The sequence below is a fragment of the Dermacentor albipictus genome, chromosome 3, assembly GCF_038994185.2.
Source record: "Dermacentor albipictus isolate Rhodes 1998 colony chromosome 3, USDA_Dalb.pri_finalv2, whole genome shotgun sequence".
NCBI lineage: Eukaryota > Metazoa > Arthropoda > Arachnida > Ixodida > Ixodidae > Dermacentor > Dermacentor albipictus.
The window spans coordinates 69,605,797-69,623,236 of NC_091823.1; the positions used below are offsets into that span (position 1 = coordinate 69,605,797).

Sequence of the window (17,440 nt, forward strand, 5' to 3'; positions counted from 1 at the left end):
TTAGGAATTCCGATAAAATAAGTAAACGTAAAGAAATGAAATAATATAAATTATGGATAATTTTAGAAATTCAGCAAAGTACTCTTTTTGTGTCTCTAATAAAATTGTAAGCTGCCAGAAAAGCATCCCTGTGGCTGGATCCCAGTGAAGTCGCCCCAAAAGAAAGAATGGTTGGCGAGGTTAGCGAGAGGCCAAGTTTGGTAAATGAGTATTCTAATAGTTTTCTTTGTTTTAGAAAGCGGCGGCACGAGAGAAAATAATGTTCGATCTGGACAATATTGGTGATGCTTATTGTGTAGCAATGATGCAGCAATGAGGATTCAGGAATGGAGTCTGACGACGACGACGATGATGATGATGATGATGATGATGATAACCTTAATATCGGCGGCACCTACGCACTCATGGGGAGTGGCCAAGCGCCGAGCGTATCTTATAAATTTATTAGAAATACGTAATTGTGATAAATATCTTAACGGGAAGTAGGACAGAGATGTTATTACTTGAACGTCACTATGAAGGAACAAAAACAAAAAATAAAAAGGAGTGATCGAAGAAAGAAATTGCCTGTGAGATTAAAATTCAATTGATGAGGTTTGCTGATACATTTCTGTACGCCGAGGCATATATTATACCAGTGGCAGTTTCCCAGCACTGAAGCACAGAAGACAGCAGAACAGGAGAGTCCAATATAGCAGGCCAAGCTGACAAAGTGTAATTTGCCAAGTCATTTTCCTCGAAGAGGAGGATAAACGCTGGCAATCCAGTAAGCAGTGGTCAAGTGACTCGAAGTTGCTAAAGTGGCATAATGGAGAACTCTCTCTCTCTCGTCAGACAAGACCGAAGCATGCGTAAATTTAGGGGCGGAATTTGACATCACAGTCTCGTCAGTGTAAATACTGGAGTTTATCATGCGCATATGTATAAAGCAAAGAAGAAAACGAAAAATGGCACCACGTGCGCTTGTGCCAAGCGCTCGAGGTGGAGAAGACGAAGATACTCATCGAACGTGGCGCGCGTGTCAACGCGCTAGACCGTGCCTCCACAGTACGACCTGCTGGCCTGGATCGCCCGCTCGCTGTCCTTACGCGATCACTTCACCTTGACAAGCTAACTACAGGAAAAGCAGGAAGCCGTCCACGATGTGAGTAGCATGTTGCTCTTGTGATAGCAGTGACACTTAAGTGGTGAATTCCAATGGCGGATTCGGAGCACTTCAGGTAGTTTTTGTGCTCCTTGCGGAGCAAGTCTATTCCGTTGGGAGATTGAGAGCTAGTGCCTCCCGTATCTTTCATTGGCTGATTGAGAGCAGCTTCGCCACTAGATCCGCTCCACGGTGCAACGCTCTCTACTTCCCTACTCCGCAAAAATTGAATTGACGGAGGCGACCGGCAGTCGCGTGATGTCAGGCCACACGCAGCCAACGTTTACTGCTATGATGTGCGCGCCCGTGAAGTCGAATCGCGGTCTCTCGGAAGCATTGAGTAGTGCTTCGTATAGTCTACTTGCGCTTTCACTGCTTGCGGAGAGCGACGATTCATCTAGCTCAAGTTCCAAATAGACCAGCTGGGACTCGAGCTACGAAGAAGCTTCGGAATATATGTATTCAAGCGATCTTTCGACATCATGTTTCGGCCACCGGCCTAGAGGCCGAAAGTTGGCGCGTTTCGTCTCCGATGTCGTTCGCCAGTATTCGGACGGAGAGATAACGACTCCTTTTTGGAAGTTCTCATTCTAACAGCCCTTACCTTTTTTGTTGGAATGCAGTTCCGAAGGCACTTCAGGCTGTCTCGATGTGTTGCCACCGAAGTGACCGCAGGCTTCGGTGCGTCCTCCGATGTGCCCGACGCACAATCACGGCGGACGAGAGACGCAGACTTACAAGGGGCGTCTTCCATTAGAGCGCAGGAGGTTAAAAAACAAACACGAAACTTCTAAACACAACGCGTGCGCAAGTTCAAGCCGTAAAGGCCGGACAGGATAAAAAAGGCTAGGAATACTGGGCGTTTCGGAAGCGGATCAGCGCTAGCCTGAGTGCCTGCATTTCAGTCGCACATTTCATTCTGTTGTCCTCCGCCGTAGCGGAGTGCTCCGGCGCAGAGTTCGTCGGCTACTCTGAATCTGCCATTAGAATTCACTATTGGTCACAACCATCAGCCACAAGTGTCACCATGTATAGGGCGTAAAAATATAGGAGATAGGCAGTGGGAGCTAAGGCATGGTGTTCGTTGCAGAACCACAATAACAGAGGGGGAGGGTGGAGGGGGAGTCATTATTTAAGCAAAAAGAACACAAAGTTTGCAAAAAGTAGATCTTCAGTTCGATATTCGAGATAGCTCATGACCGAGCACGCTACTTGACTGCATGTCGCCAAGACGCGCGAGGCGCGTCTTGCGCGTTCCCCCTCCTTTGTTTTTGCGGTTCTGCAACCGAACTAAGCAGGCTTCACAGAAGCTATTAGTTTCTGGAAGAATGTCATGTACGTACGATGCAGACAGTTCCTGGAATCTTACGCCAGAGATATGTAGCGTGCATAATGATTCACACCTGGAATAATTTTGTTCGTTGCATTTGCTGTTCAGAGGCACCGATGAATTGAAACGCCTCATTCATTTTAGTGCAAGTAAAACAGAATGGGGACGATTAGTTTGATTGCCCATTTAGATCCACCTTTTTATCATGGATGACGATATATCCGCTCAAGGCACTAATATGCAAAATATAGGCACCAGACTTACGGTATTGCGGTTTCCATGCTAAGCCCTGACGCATTTCCTAACCGGTAACTAGGCAGGGTCACTTCACGTGCACCAGGAGCAATTTACGCTGTCACGACAGGGCAATAGCCAGTCACGTTCAAGAAAGGAAGCCCTGGGTGCTTAGGATGTGATGCATACATTATGTTTTATTGCGTACTTTCTTCTTATTCCATTAGCACTTCTTATCGCCCCCACAACATTGCATTTCGAACCCGCAAGTCTGCTGTGACGTGAGCACGCAGACCTTCTTTCGGAGGCCTTCCCTCAGAGGAGTTGCGGACTTCCTCGCTCTAAATGACGCGCGGCCTATTCAGGAGGCCATTCAGAGATGCCAAGACAAGAACAGTACAGCGCGGATTGTTACATCTACAACTACCCGCCGTGATAGCCAGTGGCCGTGGCACTGCGCTGCTGAGCGCGATGTTGCGCATTCGATTACCCACTGGAGAGGCCGAATATTGGTTGGGGGCGCTATGCAAAAACGCTCATGTACCGTGCTTTGAGTACACATTAAAAAAAAAAAACTACCTAAGGTTTAATTTTGACTGAAGTAGTCAAAATTAATCTGGAGCCCTCCACTACGGCGTCCCACATACGCCCTTGTTGCGCAGTTTTGGCACGTTAAAGGGTCACTAAAGGCAAATATTAAGTAAAGATTAAGTGATAGATTAGTGCTCGAGTATATCTAAGCCGTCAATATTATCGCGAACAGAGCCTTAATAATCGAGAAATTGAGGTAAATGCAGGACATGATTGAGACTCCCACGGGACATTCAAGTACTTCTCCGATGACGAAAGCACTCCTCAGTTAAATTGTCACTAGTACCACTCGTTACCACTCGTTACAACCACTCGTAACCACTCGTTACAAGAACACCCCTGTATCGCATTATAAGATGAAATAAAATGCTACTTGTCCAGTTATATTTCATTTTTATAAAAGATCTATATTTTATTTTTGGAAAAGATCTCATTAACCCTTTACAGCGATGCGGGTGGCCGGAAGGTTTCGTTTTCGCTCGACTCTGCGCTACCCACGCTTTCATGTTTCAGTAGTTTCGTTATCGAATAGTGCTGCGCTGGTTTTGCTGGCTCGCCAAACTCGTACATATTGCAAGTAGCAGAGAATTTAACTTCCATGTGATACCGCGGGATGCCCGAACGGGCCACGCCACTTGACCAAAAAGCAGCTACAGCGGCGAATCCACCGCTCTGCCTAGGCTCGGTACCCCATGGCCGCGCGTTTGCGTTTTGGGCAAGAAACCGCCGTCTATCGGGCGCCGTTTCACTCACCGGCGGCAGCAAAGGGCGGTGATGGCGTATGCAACGTCACCACTCCCCCAGTTGGGTGGCAGGATATTTGAATAACTAAAAAGGTATTCGGACCCTTCAGGAGACGTTTTCTCGTAAACTAAGTCTTCTTGGCACGCAACAAGCGTTGCGAGGTTTCTGGAATGATATATAAACAGTCTACGTCGACTTAGTATTTGGGTTTAGTGTCTCTTTAAACTTCGTAATTCAAATCATTCTTCAGTAACTGAGCCAATGGTTACTTAAACTCAGCTTGGCTATCACACTCGGGTTACTTCAACCACGACCGCTCGATGCTTCATTAAGCAGCCGTGCTTTAGCTAGGCGTGGGACAGCACTCTGCCCTGCTCCTTGTTTTTCCTATGCTTTGTATGTGCCGTAGTATGGCCACGAAGAATGCATCGCCAACTAGCGCGCCGTCAAACATTATTGAAGGTTATCACGAGACAGTGGCACAAGCACCGGAAAGCATATGACAATGCGGAGCTTTGGTATCTCGTGGTCAGGTGAAGCACCAGCATCGAAATTCTAGAAAGTCATGAGACTGTCGTTCATGGATGTGAAGGTTTCAACTGGCCTTCTTACACAAAGTTTCACATGGCGAAAAAAACACTCCCTGCTTATGCACAATGCTTTGATTTCGCAGTTTAAATTCGTATTTTGCTGTGGAGCGGTTTCATTTGTCAGCGATCAGTCTGCACCGCTCACATAGTCACAACTTCTTGCGTGGCAAAGAAAGAAAGGGGGGTGCGGGGTGCATGATACTCTAGCCTTGTGCATCGTGTCAATTCAGTTGTCTAGCGTTTATGTAGTCTATTGAATACATTTTATTTTCATAAGGAAGCGTGAAAATGATCCTTTAGAGCTGGTGTTCCTGCCGTAGTGCGCTAAGCCGTGTTCAATATATGCGACCCCGAGATAAGAGAGGTTAGAGATAAAGCAGAGGAATTGGTAGGAAGTGCATTTCTGGCCTGTTACTAAGCTTTGGGGTAAAGGGGAAGAAGAGAAGCAGGGAAGTAGATGAACTCTTGTAGACGTCTATCTACATATAGCCTATTCCTGACCACAGCGAGACTCGCCGATGCCCTTGTCCCGGCTTTTCCCGTACAGGGTTCTGCGCTGGCGCCAGATGCGCCTGCTGCTCTGGAAGAGCGTCTATCTGTACAGGCTTCGCCGCAACTGGGCCATCACGGCGCTGGAGGTGCTGACGCCGCTGCTGCTGACGCTGGTGCAGAACTACCTGCACTGCAACGGCTACAGCGTGGGCGACACACCGCTGCCCATACCCACCGTTGGGACCACGTTCGCCGGCAGCGACACCGACGTGCCCAGCGTGGTCAGGCCTTCGATCAACTTCCCTTCCTCCATTGGCTTCGTTCCGGCGCCAGGCACGTGTCCAAGGGCGCTATAGCGTAAAACTATTCCTAACCTTTCTATTCCAATTCTGCAGTTGACCGCGATTGGTCAAAACAATTTTCGCCCCCCCCCCCTTCCCACTTCGCCTCTCTCTCACGCGACATCACGGAAACTGCGAGAACGCCCCATCTAATATGATGCTTGCACACTGATTATGCAGGATTAGACCGAATAAAAGAAAAATAATTATTTCTGATTCGGCGCCGTTTTCGTCATAATATTCTGCCATTGATTGAACGTTTTCGGGCTCCGCCCACTTCGTCTGTCTGTCAGGCGATCTCACAAAACCACGAAAACTCACCGCGTCAAAGTGACGTGCGCGCATTAAAGGCGCATTAATATGCGAAACAATTTTTTTCTGAATAGCTGGAGGCTGCCCCGTTCCGAAAGGAATAGAAGATGGCTGACCGCCGATCGCTCTGGCACTGGCTAGTCGGAGCTGCCGAGGAGCATAGATTTACTTACGTATAATAAGAATTTTTACGTGGCAGTATAACGTTACCGAAGCCTTTAGACATGTATACAAGCTCCTTTTCGCTTAGGATCCGTTTTATCGGCATTAACCTCCCGTAGCACGCCGCCGCAATTTTATACCAGCCACCGCAAGCTAAGTAAGTAGCAGAGGATCAATCGCAGACGCCAGCACCACCTTCTTCATCCGGTTATCTGTACTTTCGCTGTGCTGGCCTGCCCCATCGAAAACCTCTCCACTTGAGCGTGGTTGTCGCTTCTTGTCAGCCAATTCGACAAGAAAATCTGCTCAATGTAGGCAATGCTGTTGGCTTTGAAAGCATAAGAAGTGACCTCCTATAAACGAGGAACGCGTTTGATTGGGTTTTTCAAACAACGCTGCGGGTTACCGCCCGTTGCTAGCATAGGTGGTCATGTAAATTTGGCGTCAGGAGATTGGAATGAAAATAGATCGGAATAGTTTTACGTTATAGGGCCCCAGCTCCACAAATGCTTGCGCGTGTTTAGCGCTTTCTTGTTTGGTTTACACCGATGCCACTGATTTGTGCTCGTACAGATAATCGTTCGCTTCTTTATGCCAGAGCTAAAACGGCATGCTTAGCTCAGGACCGTTAACAGATCCGATGGCGTGCAGTACTCGTACGTGAAACAAAAGCCCTTCGACTAACATAAAAACGTACGCGCTTGATAGCTGGCGCTATTTTCGATAACAAATTTAGAGAATCTTGTTTTCAGTGCTTCTCAAAAGCACATAAAACGTGTTCTGACGAACATAACTTCGCTGTCACTTTGTCAAACGTGCCGTGGTATCGCTCGAACTAAGAGCGCGAGTGGTGACTCGGGTGGTGCGCGACTTCACCGATGCCAAACGCAGGCAACGTTACCGGCGAGGAGGTACTGCGCCAGGCCTTTCCTGCTGTCAAGCTGGAGCCGTTCCCCACCGAGTCCGAGATGGTGGCCAACTTGTCCGTGCGCACCAACGCGCTGGGCCTGGCCAACAACTACGGTGTCGTTTTCGAGCGGGCCGAGCAGGGCGTGCTCAGCTACAAGCTTCGATTCCCGTCCTGGCAGGAATTCTACACCAGGCAGACCTTTGTGGGCAGCGGTGCCAAGAAGCAGCCGCCCTTTTGGATGAACGGCAAGTCATCCAGCTGCCCGCTGGGGCACAACCACATGTGTTTTTAGTTCTGAACTACCCGATCGGTTGCCTTTTAACACTGCCATCACACCACACAGCTGACTCGATGACTTGAGCGCGTTCACCTCGCCGCAACGTCATTTTGGCGATGCGCTGCTAGACGAGAGTGTAATTTTGGAAGTGTTGGCAGTATCGACGGGTAAATCGGCCGACACAGTAGGTATTTGTCATTTGGGGCAACGCTTGTGAAATGATAATTCGACACTAGCCGAAACAAGAAGGCATTGCATCCAGGACCCGCGGCGCTATTCTGCGCATGACCAAATTCTCCATGGTATTTTGAGCCAATCGGAGAGGCCGCAGCAGCCCTCTGTCATTCGATCAGAACTGACAAGACGGTGAATTTGACAGTGTGGAGGGCTTGGACAGTGTCCGCAGAATTGCGCCTCCCGAGCTGCCTGCCTGTGCGACGCGCTGCGCATTTGGTAGTGAAGCACTGAGAAAGTGGCGTTGGTGAAGCGTTGGTGCCTGAAAAACAAGATGGCTTTCATTTGCAGAAGAATGACGGTGCATCCCTATTACAAATGACTCGAGGACGCTTATGAAATATGAAAAAAAAAAACGAAACACAACAAAGTGGGCTATGAAAACTACTGCCCACACTGCATTCAGTATTTTATTGACTTTTGAAGCACTGCTATATAGGCTACACGTCTCGACGAATGCACTCGCCAGCAAGTGTGTTCTGGAGCGAGCGTCACTAAGCCGTGCCCTGTGATATCCTGCAAACGCAACTAACGTCGATGTACACTCACTCGAAGTGACGCTTGACCCGCCTGACAGAGGTATTAGAGGCAGTAGATGAGGTCCTCGTCTCGGCTCTTTCAGCAGAGCACTCGGAGAGTACACAGAGAGAGTATCCTGCAAAGCAGAAAATAGAATAGGTATAGGTGAAAAGCATACAATTTGCTGAGGTAAGGCACATCGTTGAGGGATATAGAGAAATTGGCCTGTGTTATATCATTCAAATGAGTATAAATTTAAGGAAGCCGAGTTGAACATCCCATAGAACAAAACGTGATGGTCATCACGATTGGCGGAGAATGGAATTGAGGGGTGGATGACAGCAGGAAATTCGCGGTGATAAAGTGAATGGAATAAGTGTACGTTAGACAGAGGCAAATTGTAAACACGTCATAGAGTCCTGCTCCGTGAATTAGACTAAATGATGTTAATGATGATACAGTTTATACTGTTAGATTTCCCAGAGACCTTGTGCTACCGTCTTGGGCAGAGTGAGCTCTTCAATGCCACGGAGTTGACTTTTTAGTTGCGCTTTGTTAGCGTAGGAATGTTGTCACGAATAATCCCTTCAGGCGCCGATTAATTATTTTTGTTGAAAATTTAGTTTCACAACGTTTCTTGCATCTTCATAATCGTGGAAAGCTGCAAGACGAAGTAAGATTTTCAATTCTCCAGTTAGGTTTTACTCTCCACAAGAATGCCAATTATGAGAAAAATTAATTTATGATTAGCATGAATGGAAAGCTCATATTCAGCCACTTGGAATATATGCCTCAGGTAAACCATTTTGAAAATGAAAAAAGGGGGTGGGAACGCACTACATGGCGATATACTGACACCGAGATCAAACACCGAGCCATGTATACATCTCCGAACTTGTTTTACTAAAACACTTCACACATTCAAACTTGCAGCACACGTACTATTAGGATGCATGCGACGCGTTTTTAATGTCGTTATTCTCATCAGTGCCCCCGCTTCTGAGATGGTGTCGCGCACAATTGTGCCCGCCGTGACCCTGTAGTGACCCTGTAGTCATTACAGGGCACAATTGTGACCCTGTAGCTCATCGCGAAGTCGCGCGATTCCCGAATCCCTGCAGGCATCCTTCTGCCCATGGTGTCCGGGCTGAACCTGGCGGTCGCGCGCTCCGAGGCCGCGCGCCTGAACAACCCGCTGCCGCCGGTGTACTTCCAGACGCGTCGCTTTCCGGCGCCCAAGGCCAAGGGTTGGGGCGGCGGCGCGCGTCGCATCGCCGACCTCTGCGTCGTGTACGGCTTCATCGTGATCGCGCCCGTCGCCGTCAAGCGCATCGCGGACGAGAAGTCCGTCGGCATGAAGGTAGTGGCGCGGCGGCCGACTCCTCCGCGTCGGTTGCGCGATATCGGGTCCGGCCCAACAACAGACTATGCAGCTTCGCAAGCTATAGGCCGAGCGGACGCCCCGGCGAAGTGTCGTCCTTATTGCGAAGCAGAGGACTAAAGCCTGGACTGAGGCCACGGTGCATTCGTTTATCGCAGATCATTGTCGGAGCATGTAAACGTTTCGCTTTAGTGTAGTTTTCGTTTAGTGTGAAATAAACGCCTCTCGTGCGCGTTGTGAAATGCTGTATGTCATATCGAGTGGCTTCGGAAGTGGGGAAGAAACGGGGGGGAACACTCACCTTCCCTTCCACTCCGTCACTTGCGTAACTAAATTTTGCTTGAATGCCTGCACTAACAATAAAGCATTTATCTGCGTACGCTGCGATCCGAATAGGCTTTGGAAGTGCGCCGTGAAGGCGCTAGCGGCCAGACTAAGTTAACGCTGTGTCATTGACCAATCGGCGAACAGACAGGCTTATTGAAACAGAGAAAGCTTGCAATTGGGAGGGGGGGGGGGTGCGTCGTAATATGGTTAACAGCTATTTATCGGAGGTTGCCAATATTTAACGGGCATTTTTGTATTTATGAACATTTATTTCCTCTCACTGTTCGCTAACGAACTGCTCTAAATTATGAGGGTTAGGAATCCGGTCAAGCTGCTATTTCAGCAACCTTTAATTCCTGTCCTTGCGTCTTTTCCACTGTTTCATTTTATTTGTTTTTTTTGTGTAACCACTATCATAGTATATGAATATTCGATCATTTTAACATACCATTGTGCGAAAGAGAATGCTCAGTAAACTGACACTAAATATTCTTGGAGGTTGTAAAGAGATCAGATAATGTAAAAGCTTTGCCCGCAGAGCACGATGTAGACATGAGCGCGGGGACTTGACGTAATTGACCCGAGTTTATCCCCACCGGCACCCAACAAACACTCAACTCTGTACTATGCCTTCTCGCTCTGCTCTCGCCTGCACGTTCTTATACTGCGCCTATTTTTACACGTTATACTTAGTTTGCTTCTCTAACGGCAAGCAGAGTTAACTCTGCTTGCCGTTCTTCAGTGAAGACGAGAAATGGGCCCGAGAACTCGCACGCACAAAATATTTCTGTTCGGACCCGCGAGACATGAATGCAAAGAAATTGGCCTCTCCGTACAAGTTTAAGATTTTTCTTTATACCAAGCACTTAATTTCTTGCGATAATGTGGTGGCCAGTCGAAGCATGCTATCATATTTGTGCTATGCCGAACGCACGTGCAATATCATTTTCAGTGCGCATTGGCGGTGCAGTTTGCCTCACTAGCCCAGCTTGACAGTGTTTGTACTTTGGCTGAAACCAATGCCTAGCACGAAAGCTACACTTTCAGTGTCCGCACGTGCCTCGCTCCGTGACATGAACAGCAAATTGCGGTGCCGCCATTATACCGGGTGTGTCTTGTATTCAAAATCAGTAAGTCCATAAAATTTACTCGAATTACGTCCCTAGATTGTCCACCTAGGTGTACATCATTTGCAAGAAAAACTAAAGCAATCCACTCACTAACTAAACTATTATCTTTCTAATTACTTATTATACGCACATATTTATAATGGAAAATTGAAGGGAATTGTTATAAAAAAAGTCTGTTTCGCCCGAAAGGCGAAACATCGATTGCGACAGAAAATTAGTGGACAGCTATACGAAATAAGGATAGTAGTTTGATCGGCCGTATAAACGTGTAAACATAAGCATACTAGCTAAATTAACAAGCATCGTGTCACGCGCGCACAAGCAAAGAGGAACACATCTCGCTCGATGACCGCGGAAAGTCGCTTTCAAAACGATGGAGTGAAGAAGCGCAGCAGCAGCAGCGAGCGAATAGAACTTCGTTCTGTGCTGCGTCTCGCATCAACGCAAACGAAGCCGCGAAAACATAGCGCGCGGCTGACTCTGTCCCCGTCACAGATGGCTTTCAAGATACAGCGACCAGGGGAAGAACGCCCCCCCCCTCCCTCCCTCCCTTGCCCTCCACCCCAGAGCCTTGCATGCTACGGAAGACGGCGCGCATCCTTTCCACTTTCATTTCTTTGTGTGCGCGAGATTGAGCCGTGATCGCCGGCTTACCCTTGCATGCTTTCCCTCCCACATACAGCATACGGCGCTCGGGACTATTTTATCGCCATTGGACTGTATAGGGAACATCACGGCGACGCCGACGGCGGAAATGCGCCTGGAGTGTCCACATAAATGCTATCGCTATAAAAGCTAATGTACATGTTTTTACATTGATAAGAGCCATGTATAGACCGAAATAACTAACGTCGAATTTTTAGTTGATTACGCCCGCAGCACCACGAAGCGACGCTCTCCGTTCGACCACTGCGTGATATCAAAGCGTCTTGTCAAACTGCCGTCGCACTTCCTTCTTTCCACGAGCTTATTCCTATTGGCGCTCTGTGCCCATAGGACGCACAGTCACTTCAGCAGTAGGGTCGAGATAGACCTCTGTATCGCACAGTATGGCGAAGCGTTATTAATGCGAAAGCATCAAATGGCTTATTGAGCGAAAAAAAAATCGCAGTTCCGTCCGAAAGCGAAGCACCGATTGCGATAGCAAATTAGCAGATAGCTGTACGAAGTAAGGATAGTAGTTTTAAAGGCGGTATAAACTAGTAAACATTCGCTTACCAACCAAACTAACAATGATAGAATATGTAAGCGTGACTTAACGAGGACGCAGAAAGAAACACGCACAGACAGCGCTGTCTTTGCGTTCCTGCTTCTTTCTGCGTCCTTGTTCAGTCGCGCTTACCCATTCTATCATGGATTCAAACCAACGAGCCCGTCAACGTGTTTTAACTAAATTAATTAGCACGGTGTCACGCGCGCACAGGTAAACATGAACACGTTTCCCTCGATGACAGCGGAAACTGTCTGCGAAAACGCTAAACAAACTACTGGCACAGTTGGCACGTTAAACATACCACTGGCACAGCAGATTCGTACTAATTTCATGCTACAGTCATGCTATTTTCGTGAATACTACAAGACCCGCTGCTGGTTTAAACCGCCGTATTCAGAAATGTAACTCAACTTGAAGCACATGCTTAACTTGATCTGAACGACGCCTGTCGTGAATGCATCGAAGGAAACACAATGAGTGTCCTGGGCTTGTTCATGCCAGGCTTCAAGTTCAAGCATGGGCTTCAAGTTGAGATGCGTTTTTGAATACGGGGGTTAAAGTCAAGCGTGGTCTTGAAGTTAAGATGCATCCCTGAATACGGGGGTTCATGGCTGCAAAGAGTTTGGCGATTTCACTTGTTGGATGTGTGCAGCTCGAACACAAAAAGCTTAAAAAAGAATCAGTACATCTTGAGTTTGCGGATAAGTTCGAGCACATTGCCTGCATCCTTCCTTGTCGTATGTTTGGTGTCGCTGCCCACATTTTTAGGCGCTACAGAAGCAGGACACCCTCTTGCGCTGTCAAGCTTCAAGCTTAGTTCGTTGCCGACGAAGACATGAAAAACCTGGACCAAGTTAGGCGCCTTCGTGACTGCGAGATCACTGAACGAGAGCGGGAACATGCGTGGTGTGGTCCCATTGGCCATATTTACTTTGATCCACGTTCAGAGCTTACATATTGGAGGAGTCCGTCGAGGTCAAGAATCATATGTGCTGAACCAGAATGCGCCTCTATGTTCGTCCTAAGCTTTCAAGGAGAGTGAGCTAGTCATTGCAGGAGTGGCATCGGGTTGAGAGGGCAGGAAACATGACCTATATGTTGAATGTTCAAGAAGGCCCACAGATGATACTCGGTGTTTTCAATAACCATAGCATTGAGAGATCAGCAGAGTTTCCTGATAAGGTTTTGCATGTGATGCTTAATGTGTGTCGTGTCGCGCTTTCCAGATAAGTGCGGTAGGGTAGGGAATGGGTTAAGGATGCTCCCTCTCGAAGGTTTACCTTGCGAAAGTTCTCACTCTTTGGCATGGCAGGAGCTGCTGCACATCGCGGGTGTGTCCGACGTGGCGTATTGGCTGTCGGCGTACATGAGCGGCCTGCTGGTTATGTCGGTGGTGGCGGTGCTCATGACGGCGCTCATGAAGCTGCCGCTGTTCTGCGCCCCAGCGCTGCTGCCGCAGAGCGACTTCACGCTGGTGCTGGCCATGATCATGCTGTACGCCGTCTACTGCGACCTCTTCTGCCTGCTCGTCAGCTGTGTCGTCAAGACGCGTGAGTAGCCTCACATTTGTTAATAACACGTAGGAACATGCAATCCACTTTCTCAACTTACCTCGCTGCATCGTTTTTATGAACCCGCAATAACAATAAAAAATAAAGTAAAACTCGGTTCCCTTCTACTGTGAAGAAGGATGACCAGCGACGCTGTGTATGTGGGCCCCGAAATGACGAACTTCAGCTTCGCTACGGTTCGGCACGGTCTCGTACTACTTCGGGATCGGCCCGCGTATGGGGAGTGCTTAATGCATGCTTCACCTGCGCCGCGGTTCGGCCCAGTATTGCGCTGTCTACGGTATCGGCCCACGTGTGAGGAGTGCTTAACGCCTGGTTCGCTTCCGCCACGGTCGGCCCGGCATACATGGGCCGATACCGAATGATGGTGCTAACACAATCTTCGGGATCAGCCCACGTAGGAAAATATTGTTGGTCTATGCGTGGACGCGATCCGTCCGATCCTATCCATATACTGCTTCGCTGTAAAAACGAGGGTAACTGAAATGCGTCCAATTTAATGCGTTGACGCTGGTTTATCGCTTGACAAGACGCACATTAACGCGAACATGTAAGTAACCGGCGCGTTGAAGGCAGTGGTGATCGCGAGGCGGCTGGCGGACTCTCTGCATGCACCGCATTGCGCCGGCTCGCGTTTGTTGCAAGCCAGTAATGCGAGCTTTTGCTTTGGGATATGGCACGAAATGCCGACACCGCATTGCGAGGGTTAACGTGCTGCTTGAAAGAGGTAGTGCATGTCATTGCGCTGAAGGATGAGCTGGCTAATGCGACGTACTATCTTGTGAAGCCAAGGTACCTGCACATTCCTTGGGCCTGTTTGCCCCTCTATGGCATAAAAAGAAAGGGGGGGGGGGTGCGTGTGCTCTTCATCCTCACGTTCCTTCTATTTGTCGGTCGCAGCGGTGTACGCCGTGTTCGCCACCGTGTGTCTTTGGACACTTACGTACGAGGTGCCCATCTTCTTCATGGACGTGCCCGGGTCAGCCGAGTACGTGGACCTCTCCCTCGCGCAGAAGATACAGAGCTCCATTTTCCCCAACATGGCCGTGCACTGGATATTCCGCATCATCTCCCTGCACGAAGAGAACAGTTAAGTGTCGCTGATTACTTAGATTTAGGTGCACGTTAAGGAACACCAGCCGGTCCAAATGATTCCGGAGTCCCCCACTACGGCGTGCGGTGGTGGTTTTGGAACGTAGAAAGTTGATCCCCATCTTGTATAACGGTCATTTTTCACCGGTTTAAACCGTTTTTGTTTCATTTGTTTATAATTGAAGTTTTGGGTGTCGACCAATATTACTGTTTTTACAGTGATTCCTTATCTCTCACGAGTGACGGATGAATCTGCACACGACGACTAATTATGAATAATAGTGAACACTTCACCACAGCCTCGTTGACCACCATCATCCGATAGCTTTCACTTTGCGCAACAGTGTAACGAGCACAAATACCGACTTCCTGTGTATTGGGCCTTCTCTTTTTATTTTCAGTAAGAGCTAACGGGATTGTGACGTGGCTTTGTAGAATTTGCTTATGTAAGAAAGACGTGCTTTAGAATAGGAAGTATGTATAGTGCTCATTTTTCTTATAACCATGGTAGACAAATTGCCGGCATTCTTCTTGCAAGACCTCTGTTTGGATTTAAAACCTGGCATTAGCCTTAAAAAATGAAAGTAAAAAAAAACATTGAGTATTGGCACTGTGTAGTTCAGAAATTAATAACCACGTACTCGGGAGTTCGGGAAATATATGGTCCCAGAAGAGGAAACATTGTGTGGTACATTTGGTGATGTTCTTGCACGTCAAATTAGCGCGAACTCTGGAGTTTGCGACATTGTAATTTGGCAGCAGACATACGCAACGCTAGACTGTGGCTACACGCAATATCCAGGCACAGGCTTGCCGAAAGCTGTGGTTGATGAGCCTATTGCTGTTGAAAAAATATAAATCTGGGGGATGTTTGACGTCGAGGCGAAGCGCGACAGTGGGTGAAGTGAACGACGTGAACGTATGGCCGCTTCTCGAAGTTGCAAAAAAATGAGCATTGGCCTTTACACACGTACTGTCCAGGTGAAATCATTCCGCGCCTTCAGCGCAGCACGAATCGACTGCCTGTGCGGCCCACAAACACCATTACGTGAACCGGCACAGCGTGTGCGCATCGCCTTAATACCGCTTGGGTAAAGCCTAACCGCGCACATTGATTAAAAATGAAATGAGAGGGAACGTTGCTTAGTGGCACTTCTCGCGGTCGCCGCACAGACGACGGGGCGCGCTGGAGTAACTTCCGCGTTACCGGCTCGCCGTATGACAACGTGACGCTGTTCGGCATGACGCTGGTGGTGTGCGGCTACTGCCTCGTTTACGGCATGTTCGTCTGGTACCTGGACAACGTCTGGCCCTGGCAGTACGGCATCCCAAAGGACCCGCTCTTTTTCACCAAGGTGAGCTATTACGTCGTGGCGCGAAGCCTTCTGTAAGCAACCCGTTGTGTGCTCGAAGTCAGTGCACGCCGTATAGTTAAGCAGGCCCCCGAAACGCCAGGGCAGGATTCACACAGCATTTATTGAGAATTGCTCGTCCACATCGATATTTTGCTTGCTATTGAGATTGTAGAACTTTTAAAGTATTTGAGCCCTTCATCCTCCAAACAGCAACCATGTTGCGACTCGTGGCTATAGTTAGTTAGTTAGTTAGTTAGTTAGTTAGTTATAAGTTGGATGCCGCGGCATAAGGATTCGCTATTTTTTTACGTTATTGTTTTTTTTCTGCACTGTTACAGCTTTTGTGAAATTGTAACAATGGGAATTGTGTCATTTTGGGGTGAATTTGGGTTTTCGGGGGTAGGCTCTCTCTCAGGCTGTTTTGCCTTTTCGCCGGTCCCCTAGCAACTGCATATATATTTTTCCTAGTTGCCTGAAATAAACGTCAAACTTCGAACTATGACGGTGCTGGCATCTATACCATCTGTGCGTCCGCTATCCCCCTTCACTTCCCCATTTCCCCTTATCTTTTGACACCACTTTCACTGGCTTTGAATTCTGACGTTCTGATGAGTGAGCACAAACGGGCCTAGTATTGTTCATGGATTGCAATCGTTAAGTGTGTAAGGAAGCATACACAGTTGAATGCAAGAGAAGTAGCGTTCAGATCATTCGCCACAGATTTCCTGTGTTTTGCGCAGTGGAGCTACTGGTTCTACCGCGGTCGTGTACCGGTGACTGTCAGCGAGTCGACCACAGACTCTTCGGAGCCCAACGCCCCCATAGAGGGTGTCGGAGACCGCACCAATCCAGGCATTGTGCTCAACGACGTCACAAAGGCGAGTTGCTAAGGCGCATGCAAAAATTCGACTGCGCAATTAAGACAAAGTGAACTTGAAGGAGGTCTCGCAGCGCCTACACTGGGAAGAGCACGGCGTGTTCAAGAAAGTGTGTTCTGGAGCGTGGCCGCCGGTTTTCGCGCCTACTGAAGCCTCAGATCCAGAGCTACCTAAGAGTGGAGGTAGCTGCTGTGGAAAGCAAGCTTTGAAACAAACTAAGTTTATATCCGTGAGAAGTGTAGTTGCATTGTAAGATGCGTGAAACTTGAGCGAGTTCATGTAATCTAAAACCTGCATTCGTAGCGGTGAACGGTTTATAGTCGCTGAGCATGAAAAGGAAAACCTTCACACGGCGAGTTTGCATGCTGCCCGTAAAGTGCTCTTCGCCCACAGTACTTTTTGCTGGAAAGCCAGCTTTTGATTACTAAACGTACTGGTAAACACGCATACTGGCACGGCATTTTGCAGAGTTGCTTTGAACGTAGCACTGAGTGCAAGTCCGATAGTCATCTCGTAGGGGACTCGAGCTCAACATTAAAACTACCAAGAACACCTGGAAAATGAATTTGAAATGGACTGTGCGGGAAAACATAGGGATGCTCTAAAGAGTTCA

The 17,440-nt window shown here is 48.2% G+C and overlaps 1 protein-coding gene across 1 annotated transcript in view; it reads left to right on the top strand.

The window, feature by feature from the left end:
• Positions 1-970: 970 nt before the first annotated feature.
• The window catches only part of LOC135918990 (phospholipid-transporting ATPase ABCA3-like), a 42,135-nt gene continuing 25,665 nt past the window's right edge, over positions 971-17,440 (top strand). The window contains exons 1-8 of the mRNA XM_065452721.1: positions 971-1,144; positions 5,181-5,458; positions 6,832-7,095; positions 9,002-9,240; positions 13,244-13,481; positions 14,403-14,591; positions 15,768-15,949; positions 16,690-16,827. Coding sequence (XP_065308793.1) covers positions 1,143-1,144; positions 5,181-5,458; positions 6,832-7,095; positions 9,002-9,240; positions 13,244-13,481; positions 14,403-14,591; positions 15,768-15,949; positions 16,690-16,827 — 1,530 coding nt within the window. The 5' untranslated portion in view covers positions 971-1,142. The remainder of the gene's footprint in view (positions 1,145-5,180; positions 5,459-6,831; positions 7,096-9,001; positions 9,241-13,243; positions 13,482-14,402; positions 14,592-15,767; positions 15,950-16,689; positions 16,828-17,440) is intronic.